The 11,015-nt window shown below is 37.5% G+C and overlaps 1 protein-coding gene across 2 annotated transcripts in view; it reads left to right on the top strand.

Moving 5' to 3' along the window:
* The window catches only part of SNX24 (sorting nexin 24), a 71,343-nt gene that overhangs the window by 28,389 nt on the left and 31,939 nt on the right, over nt 1–11,015 (top strand). For both annotated transcript variants that reach the window (XR_006102224.1, XM_042452521.1), the window contains exon 2: nt 9,608–9,691. Coding sequence is in view for 1 of the 2 variants with exons in the window: in XM_042452521.1 (XP_042308455.1) it covers nt 9,608–9,691 (84 nt within the window). In the remaining variant the exon portion in view is untranslated. The remainder of the gene's footprint in view (nt 1–9,607; nt 9,692–11,015) is intronic.

Below are 11,015 nucleotides of genomic sequence, written 5' to 3'. Positions count from 1 at the left end.
TCAGATAGTTTGGACCCAAGCCATTTATATTTTATATGAGACATATATATATTAAATATATCTTCAGGCTGTGGATTCACTTGACAGATCAAAATAAAATTGAATATTATTGTCTTCTTCCCTTCATGGACAACATGAAGAATATCCAGCTGGTACTTTCAGGAGCTGTTGGAATCTTGATCACTGATACCTCAGTAATTGGAGAAAACAGAGGGAATGTGTGTTGCCATGTTAGAAGCAACCCAGGACTTAAGCTTTCTGAGCCAAAAACTGAGAGCTGGGGAGGTCCCTGGTTAATGTCATTAGGAAGAAAATCTTCTAGAACATGGCCACATAGCCCAAAAAACCCACAAAAAACAATGTCATTAAACTTTGTTCCATCTCCATACTTAATGCATTTTCAGGCGCTGGTTTTAAAAACACATGGGAGCTGTAGTCCAACCAAAGAAGCTTTTCCAAGCTCCAATCCAAAGAGAACAAACCAATTTTTTCTAGTTCTTTCTAAACACTTCCTGAAGTGGTGCATTTAATAGTGCATGGAGTCCAACCCCCCCTCCCTTTTACAGTCAGGTTGGACTCTTCATTCTCCAGTAAGATAAGAATGACTCATTCAACAGGTCAACCCCATCTATGCCTGCATATTTGGAAGGAAGCACTGTTGAGTTAGTTGAACATACAGTTTTAACATTTTGATAACCTAACAAATCACAGCCCTAATTTCATGGTTTTATTGTGGTGGAAGAGTAGGAAAACAGGGATGATAATGAGAAACAAAGTGATGGAGAGGAAGGGGGAAAACAAATATAGCCAGAAGGAAGAAGATGAAAACATAAAAGCAGAAAATACAGAGAAGATGTGTGCAACTAGAAAACAAGGATAATAATGAGAAACAAAGGCATAGAGAAGAAGGGAGAAGACAAATATAGCCAGAAGGAAGAAGAAAAAAAACATAAAAGAAGAAAATAGGGAGAAGATTTGTGCAACTAGAAGATGTAGTATGCTGTTGCCTAACAAATTGTTGTTGTTATGTACCCTCAGGTTGACTCTGACTTCTTATAGCAACCCTTTCATTGCCTTCCTTTGAAACTTAGAGAATGTGACTTGCCTAAGGTCCTAGTGACTGGTCAAACCACTACACAATGCTGGCTCTACCCAGCAGGTGGTTCCAGTGTGGCTTCAGAAGCAGCATCTAGCAGAACGTGAACTATTATGGGTGGCAGAGTACTACATGAAACTCAGGCCTAAAAAAGCTCTTTCTGTTTCAGCTGTAAGCTCATACTCAAAATTGTTTTCTGAGGTATATATCATCTTTATCATCCCCACTTTATTGTTGTTATTGTTATTGCTATATTTAATTTAACAATTCCTGGCACTTCCACTTTGTGCCGCTTATTAAGACTTCAGAGATACAAACCAGTAGCTCAGTAATTGCTTTCTTGAATCTGCCTTTAATAATTACATTTAGTAAAGCTGTATTGAAAATTAGAAAGGCAGAGACTAATGGAAAACTAGATTTTTCACTGAATTAGAAAGCAAGACAATCCATATATTGACAACATTTCAAGTTGAAACAGATCAGGAAAACTGTTTTGGACTGTCTGTGCGAAGAGCCAAACACAGGCCTGATGTGCAGTGGCATCTACATTTTATACCGACAGAGAAACTATAAGAGATTTCATGTAAATGGCTGTCTTGAGAGGATAATACAAGTCCAGTTTGAAGGCAAGTCGTTTGAATTGGAGGGCGGAGGTTGCTTTGAGTTTTCCCTTTGGCATGTAACAAAACCAGAAACTAAACTAGTGTGTTAATGGAGTAAAAAACAACTTTAGATTAGAACAAAAAAATGTTTCAAGGAAAAATGTACAAAATATCAATACCGCAGACAAGTTTATTTAAATACTTGGTTTGTAGGACATGCAATTTGATTTTTTTTTAAAAAAAAATACTTATCTTCATGGGACTCTCGTTTTATCTCATACTGCCTCTGCTTAGTTGTGGCTTGGTACTTAACAATATCTTGAAATCCAGTGGAATTCTTCCAAGAGTGAAATGTAACTAATTGAATTTTATAAAAGTGTATGTCTGTGTATGCAATTGTTATTACTGAATGGATATTAACACAACAATGAGCCCTTATCATTCACTGGGATTTGGTTCCAGGACCCCCACAGATGCTCAAGTCCCATTAAATACAAGGGCATAGTAAGATAGTGTCCCATATATGAAATGGCAAAATCAAGATTTGTTATTTGCAATGTATTCTTTTTTAAAAAGTAGAACATAATAACAGCTGAATCTGAGGGCTATCATATTAGGAGGCTTGTACACATTTTTGGTCCTTTGATGCCCCTTGAGGCAGAAGCTGGAACAGGCAACCTTAGCAGGAGTCCAGAGAAGAGTCCTGGACTCTTCCTACAGGGAACTAACATTTGACTGCTCCAGCCCTTCTGGGCCAGAATTGTTTCTTCTAAGATTAGCTGTGACCCAAAGATTCAGCACCATAGTGACACTTGGAACCTATGAGGCCTTACAGAGAGACCGAGGCGCATTACAGAGCGCCCAAAATGGGCACTCTGCCGGCGCCGCCTGTTGCTGCGTCCAGGAACTGTAGAGGTCAAACCGCGTGGTTCCCGGATGTAACAAAAAGAAGCCACAAAAAGCGGCTTCTTTTTGAGCCCCAGAAGTGGCGCCGCAAGTGGCCAATGACACACTCACGACATCACTTTCGTTGCGGGACATGTGGACGCTAAGCATCCACGAGGTCAAGATGGCAGTGCCCGTGTAGAACGGGTGCCACCATTTTTTACGTCCCCAGGATGTACTAGGATTAGGGGCATGCGTAAAGGACGCCCTTTCCTAACCCTAGTATGTCCTGGGGACATACTTTACACCCGTGCGGAACGGGCCCTAGATAACTTTACCTGTCCCTCCTGTCCCTCTGTGTACTATATTTGATTGTATCTCAGAAAATGTTTGAAGCTGTCTCAGGAACTTCAGATAGTCAGAGCACAGACTCTCAGTTTTATAAGAAGAAATTTCTGAAGTGGTTCATACTTTTATTCCAGAGATGATTGTTCTTGTTTCAGAGAGAGAGAGAGAGAGAGACAGAGAGAGAGAGAATGGCCACCTAATTCTGATGTAATTTGAATTCTGTTTAGAGGGAGGAAATCAAGATAGCATATCATGGCATGGCTATCTTCCTCAACTTCAGCATGCTAGACAACTGGCTTTGCATTGGAGAGTTTGTATTGTAGTGATTCATAAAGGAAATTCCTTCTGAATTGTCTTGTCAAGTGCTCTCAGTGACCAAATATGGTTGTATGCCTTAAGTTCCCTTTTGCTGGTTGTGACTTTTCAAACATACTAGAGTTAATGAGTTCATACTTTGTTCTGGAACCTTTACTCCGGGGGTTTCTTCCCAACCTTGTCTTATCCACTGGAATTGTTATCACTTTCCTCCATTTTAGGGTTCAGGTGTAGAAAGCAAAGCTGGATGACTGGCATTTCTTTTGAGTCTACACTTTAGTTTCGTGGGCACCATCCCTCCATTCACTTTTTGACCTTTGTTCTTTTCTACTGAAATGAATCCTGTTACTTTGGGGGTTCTGAAATGATTGTTCTTAAAGTCTTAAAAGTGATTGATTTTGCTTCTTTCATGTAACTCCAAGAAAGTATAATTTTACCTTATTGAAGTTAAATAAACAAACAAATAAACCTATTAAATGAATCCTCTAGACTGCCAGTTGTTGGACTGGATGGCCCTTGTGGTCTCTTCCAACTCTATGAGTCTATAATTACGGACACACTTGTGCTGCTACAATTTGCTTCTGGTTCTTTCTGTTTACAAAACAGTTGTTTTAAGCTGTGTCCAAAATACTTAAAAGAGCTTGTTCACTTCCAGCCAGTGAGCTACACTCAATTTCACTTCATCCACTTTGTGCACTGGAAAGCAGTTGTGTCTTGAAAGCTTCCTAGATTGTCAGTATGAAATGTTGTCCTGAGAGGCACTGTGGAAGAAAGTGGCCAATAAAAATGCAAATTAATTTCATCACTATTTTGTTTGGTTTGCTAAAATTAATTTGTAGTCTGATAGCTGCATTGTCTCATCTTCCCCGCCTCCTATTGCATTCTGTTTTAATACATTAATACAGACTATATTTAAAATAAGTTAAAATATTAAAATATTTTAATTATTTTAAATGTTATTTTAATTAAATATAAAACATTTTAATTAAAATATTTAAATATCAACTTCAGAATATGTCTGTATCATATCATATCATAAAATTTATTCGGTCATTGACCAGTAGTCATAAAATTGTAGCAAAAGACACTGAATATGTCTGTATAGCTATGTTTCATGTTTCATTCATTGATGGCCTCTGTCATCTCTTCCAATTCTATGATTCTATGATTGCAAAGGAAGAATTAAAGAATTAGTATCATAGCGAAGCACCCAGCACCTGCTTTATTTGCCATTTCAGATCACCAAACTGACTGAAAAAATAATATATTTTCAAAAAGAGATAAGGAAAGATCAACTTAAACTGAGTAAGAATTACTTGCTTGTATATTGTCAGAGAGCCTATATTTCAGAGGATTATCTTTCTATAAATGTGGGCTTATATTTTCCTCTCAAGTTTCAATTTCTTGACATTTGGAAGTTCTTTGTAATACACTTAACTCAAGTGTGGACACTTGATTTGGATGCTTTTAATCTCATGTACCCTACTACTATCCAAGAAGGAGGAGTGTGGTAACTAAGAATAGTCTTGCCTGTGTTGATAGTTTAATATTATATAGTTTTCAATATATTCACAGTCTTCTTCTAGTTATTTAAAAGAGTACATGAACATCTTATGTCTAGTTTTCAGATGATATAAAAATGGCTCTAAAAGTAAAACCATAGATTGCATGGCTTGTCTGACTTATCCTAAGTCATTTTTGAAAACAAAATAAATCAGTTACATACAGTACATAAGCACTTAACTCTTCAGCATCATGTGTTTAATGTGAGTCATTAAAAGAAAATAAGGAAATCATGTTTTCCAAGTACACCTTGCCATCACATTTTGTCATTGTTGGGTAAAAACCAGAGGAGACAGAAGATATTTCAGCAGAATATTAAGAGGTATAGGGAACTCTTATTAATTAAAACTAAACCAAAAGAGGAAGAAACCAAAACAATAATTTGAATTTCAATCCATATTGAACACATTATTTTTTTTGTTACAACATAACTCCCATCATTGTCTGAACAAGAGCCTGTCTTGCTAAGTATAGGTCTATCAATGGATCTTGTTCTTCCCTTTCCTTCAGAGAAAGTTTTATACATCAAGTTGTTTGAGTGGCAACACTATTTGTTGTGTTACGTTTTGGAGCAAATGTTCAGCTCATGAAGGAAACATGCTGATCCTGTTGGAGCAGCATACCTGAAAGGGGAAAAGAAACTGCAGTTCATATTATTACAATCATACAACAACCTCAGAATTGTTTTTAAAGTGTGGGGAAGGATCACTATTGGCAGGCAGAATCTATTCATTTTGCTTATTTCCAGGTACATTGTGCAAAACAATGAAAACACCAAATGCATTGCTGTGAAATAATACCTATCACCAGCAGTAGTGGTACTTGAAGAAGGCAGCAGTCTGACTAGCATGAAAGGAATGACAAAATAATAAAATATTACAAATGTGAACAGATTAAATATATAAATGCAGTTTCTCTCTTAAATATTGCATAGAAGATCTTTCTATGTTTTACTGATAACAACATATTTATTATTAGTGTGGTGCGAACAACAAAAACAAAAGGTTGTAAAGAATTCCACAATGATCTCTGTAAACTGGCTTTAAAATAGTAAATAAAAACTCAGTGAAACAAGTGTAAAGTATATTGGGGCAAAAAATATGCAGGTATTGCATATGGGCAGGGATGTCCCAACTTGACATATACATTGGTGGGATGTGAATTGGCAACCACTGACCAAGGCATTGGATTATCATTGATATCTCTGTATAAATGTCAACCTAATGTGTTGCTGCTGTGAAGAAAGACAAATTGCAAATTAGGCACAGTTAAAAAAGAAATCAGAATCAGAAATAACACTGCCAATGTCATACTGCTCATAATCATGATCACATCTGGAATACTTCATACAATCCTTGTCACAGCATTTAACAAGGATATTGTAGGGATGGGAAAGATGGAGAAAAGGCAACCAGAATGACCAAAGGACTGCTGCAACTTGCCAAAAGGCCTTGATGGATCTCAGCAGATGATAAAATCATTCTGCATCTCAGTGTTAAGTGAGGAGGAGTTGAGTGGCCAGCTGTAGTTTCACATGTGGACCTATTACACTATCTGTACCACACAGGATCTCAACCATAGCTTTGTGTTACATTTAATTCAGGTCATTGCCCTGCAGTCATAAAGGCCAAAACTGAAATGCAAGCAGAATAACAATATGATTATGGTTCTAGAAGTTGAAAAGGGTACACTTCTTACTACAGGATTGAGAGATAAATTGTTTCCCCGATTTATGATTATCTTTATTGTTATTTTCCTTATAGCTGGATAATCAGAGGATGACTTACTAGTCTGCGTTAAAAAAAATCTTTTTAATCAAAGACAGCTGTTATGCAGATTGATCCAAAAAACCATGAAAGACTTTGTTATGGCTTCCTAAAAAGAGTTCTTAAAAACAGGGCTTTGATTTAATAGGCCCCAGTTCTTCCTTTCCAGCCTTTTGATAGTTATGAGATAAAATGTCATCTTTTTGGCATGATAGTCTGAGAAAAGTATGGTTTTTTTCCTGTTCATTTGGTTCAAACTGAAGCCATTCATTCTGTTTTTCGTTTACATGAGTTAAAAGCGAATGTTTTAAATAGCTAATTATTGTACCTATTTAAGTCTTGGCTCCATGTAGAAAAAGAATGGTTAAGGAAATAGTGTGCATTATTGTGCTAATTAAGAGAAATGAGGCTTATTTGAGTGCCAAATAGTTTTTGATCTAATCTCTTCTATCTGATCCATTTTGCAGTTGTACCATTAAAAGACAGCTCATAGGGAAGCATATGTTATTTATTATTTGTGTAAAGGGCCAAACAGGATAATAGATTGAATGTGTGTACTTAATGATACTTGTTTGTAATTTAAAGTTGCAGCCATATTGTGTCAGGGGAGTACAAAACTGGGACCATGGATTGTGGGAAGTTTTTTGTTTTGGCTTTTAACTATTCATTCTGTGTTAGAGGACACATCTAGGAGGCTACATCCTGCTGTGCCTAGTGCAACTGCTGGCTCTTGTGCCATGCCACCAATTTGACAAATCCATTCAGTAGAATTTTGAACTGTGATGAATTTTGAATTGATGAGAGGAAAAATTATACACAGAGAGAGAGAGAATGAACTAATATATAATCATGACTGGACTAGTGGCAGAACCAATTTAAATATAGACAAGAAAGAATATATTTTATTTTCCACTAGTCCAGTCATGATTATATATTATTTCGTTCTCACTGCATATCTCACAGTGAAGACTTTGTTTGCAAAGACACTTTACACCCATACAGTCCCTCCCTTTTCCTTATTAGCTTCTGTCTTGCTGATTTTTTTTAGTAACATTGACATTAGAGAGATGGTACACAAGGGCTGGATAAACACAGATATTTGATGTTGCAGGAGTGCTTCGATAGTATACAATACGAGAAACAAAGGTAGAAAACAAGCTGGATTCTGTTCTAGTCGGTCCTACTGTAGACACATGTGCTACTATCCTTCAGGCAAGGTAAACAGCAGCTGCCTCCAGAATCTCTACTGAGCATATGTGAAGAGAGAAACAAAGAAAAAAGATGAGAGAGGATAAGCAAGGGTTATCCTCCCAGAGACCTCTTAAGAGAATTTCAAGTGGACAGGTCCCTATAAGGACAAGTCCCAGTACAGTATTCCCAAACTGTACAGCTCTTGATGAAAGTCAGTGTGTATAGTGGCTTGACTCAGGATGCATCTGTAGTTCTACACTGTAGAAATAATGCAGTTTGACACTTTGTTAAATTTGTAGCTCCATCCTATGGGATCCTGTTATAGTTTTACAAGATCTTTAGCCTTCTCTGCCAAAAAAAGAGTGCTGGTGCCTCACAAAACTGAAAATTCCAGGATTCTTTAGGATGTAACCATGGAAGTTAAAGTGGTGTCAAACTATTCTTTCTACAGTGTAAATTCATCCCCAAGAGTCTGGAGACCAGGGCTAAAATCCCCACTCAGCCATGGAACCCCATTGAGCGACCTTGAAAGGCAAAGACAAACCACTCCGAACAAATATTGATAGAAAACCCTGCAATTGGTTAGTGCCATTGTAAGTCAATGAAACAACTTGAAGGGACACTGCAACAATAGCACGTGACAACACATTAAAAGTGAAAGAATAGGGATAGATTCCCCTTAACAGATTTGTATCTAGAAACGGGGTGACAGTGAAGGTGTCCTGAAACCGGGGTTGATTCATGCTAATTAACAGTGCCCTGTGAAAGTGAAGGAAAGCACTGTAGACACACATTCTTCAAGTTTCCTTGTAATATACAAACTGTTTCATTACTTTCCATCATAATGATAAATATTTGGCTAGGAATATTAACAGAGCTTCGCATCATGTAGTGGTATCTTTTTAAGCATTCAAAGGGATTTCCCATCCCAAATCTATCCATATAGTTATTTTTCAGAGACATAGATTTTGGTCTAGATAGGCTCTACCTGTTTCTAATTTTGTCTGATGTAATTCTAGATCAAACCTGATTACTTCCAAATATATTTTAGCTTAAAAGTAGGTATATGGTTGTAATCAATGGAAGGCCATTCTTACACTTTTTTTTCTATTTACTGATGTTAGTATTGCTGGTTTGTGTTTTCATGAGCATTTTGAGGTATTTTTTTGTCACCAGCCATGAGATCTGACCCAGTGACCTGAAAATCAAGAAAAAGTCACACCAGTGGCTACTAATTAGTGGATCTAGAGAGTTTCTTTAGCTGCCCTTTCAACCTTCTACAAGCAGCAGCAAAAGCTGTCATACACATCATGCAAAGAAAATGAGCTTGCACCATATTCTTAATGGTGTAAACAATAGAGCAGGCCCAGCTGAGACTGGCAATGAATATGTAGGTTAGGTGGACATTAACCTGAAATGTAATCTTTGCATTTATATCTCGTGTGTTCTACAAAATGTACTTCTGTCATTGAACTGTATACATGTAAGGTTATTAAGTACTGTAGTGCTTAGATGCAAAAGACACTTAAATTATTAATTTGTCTTCTATTTTTAAAATAAAAATAATTACTGTACTGTTTGTCGTATTAAATTCTAGAAATTATGATGATAGCATAATGGTAGGTTTTTTTTAAGCATAAAAAATATTAAACCTTTGACATACTTGTAAAACCAGATGGATTGTAGAGGACCTGGTCAAAGGATTCATTAATCATTGTTACACCTCAGTATCTCTTTAATGTCCTGTGTGCGGGAGTATCTTCTGTAATTAGAGGAAATAAATATATTAGGAAACAGCATTTTAAGTAGGTAAAAGTAATATATTAAAATTGTTTTTACAGGTCTTTAAAATAGAGGTACTAACAAATGGAAGAAAACACTTTGTTGAAAAGAGGTATAGTGAATTTCATGCTCTCCATAAAAAGGTAAGTGTTTTGTGTATGTTGTTAAGATAATGCTCTCTGTCTTACTTTCAATTGTTCTCAAATGGTGACTCCATTTGGTTTCTGAATCTTCTATGTTTTGTTAAATTAGAGAGGTGTTTCATGACTGATATTGCCAAGACCCAGAAAAAAAATATTTCATGCAGTTCTCCTTTGACTAGGCATGGGGAATGGCTTTTATACAGAAATTGTTGACCCAACTAAGCACACACACACACACACACACACACACACACACACACACAACTGAAGCAGGCAAATCCCTAAGCCAATAGTGGGTCAAAAGTAATAATAAATAATAAATACTGTATTTTCTGGCGTATACTTTTTAACCCAGGAAAATCTCAAAAGTCAGGGGTCGTCTTATAACCCGGGTGTCATCTTATAGGGCAGGTGCTGAAACTTCTGGAGAATCTGCGGTCACCACATATGGTGGGGGGAGCTCAAAAACAGCCACGGCCACATCCCCACCATATGCGACGATCGTATGAAAGCAGCTACTGCTCTGATAGTCTTGGAGACAGGAAAGGCTGGGCAGGCAGGGAGAGCTGACCAATCCAAGCAGGCTTTGTATACAACAAGGTTTCCTGCTAAGTACCTGCATGTCATTTGAATTAAAATTACCATATTGAAATCAAATCTGATTTTTAAAAAAATTTATTTGGTGTGCGTTGGAAGAGAGGTAGTCTTATACGGTGAGTATATCCCAAGCTCTATATTTTAACTGGAAAAGTTGGGGGTCGTCTTATACACCAGAAAATACGGTATTTTTATTTATATCCCGCTTTTTTTGAAAACAATCAAAGTGGCTTACAACGTTTAAGAAACATTCTACATACTAAAGTAGATAGAAGCATTCTCTTTCTGTTATCCCCTTTTCCTGCTATCACTCTCCTTCTTCTGTTCCTGCTGCTGCATATGCAGAATATTTAGAATTCAAACCAATAATCAGACACTTGGACAGAGAAAGGGACCTTTACAGGGTTGCCATCCGTCAGGACCGCCAGGCCGAGACAAATGTAGGACAACATTTTCAAATGTAGGACACTTGCCGCCTCCCCCCCCCCCTTTTTTTTTTTTAATGGAGGACACCCCATGCCCCTTCCCAGCCTCTAAGGAGACCGAGGCCTCCTTAAAGGCCAGGAAGGGGCACGGGGCGTCCTCCATTTTATAAAAAAGAGTCCTACATAAAAAAAGTGTCCCTCCTTCTTGGCCTCTGAGGAGACCGAGGCCTCCTTACAAGCCAGGAAGGGGCGCGGGGGCTGGCCACGATCGCCGTGATCCCGGCCGGCCTCCTCCCTCTTCC

This window comes from Sceloporus undulatus, chromosome 2 (assembly GCF_019175285.1).
Source record: "Sceloporus undulatus isolate JIND9_A2432 ecotype Alabama chromosome 2, SceUnd_v1.1, whole genome shotgun sequence".
Classification (NCBI taxonomy): Eukaryota; Metazoa; Chordata; class Lepidosauria; order Squamata; family Phrynosomatidae; genus Sceloporus; species Sceloporus undulatus.
Note: the sequence above shows the minus strand (reverse complement) of the source record. Positions and strands in the feature narration are given on the sequence as shown.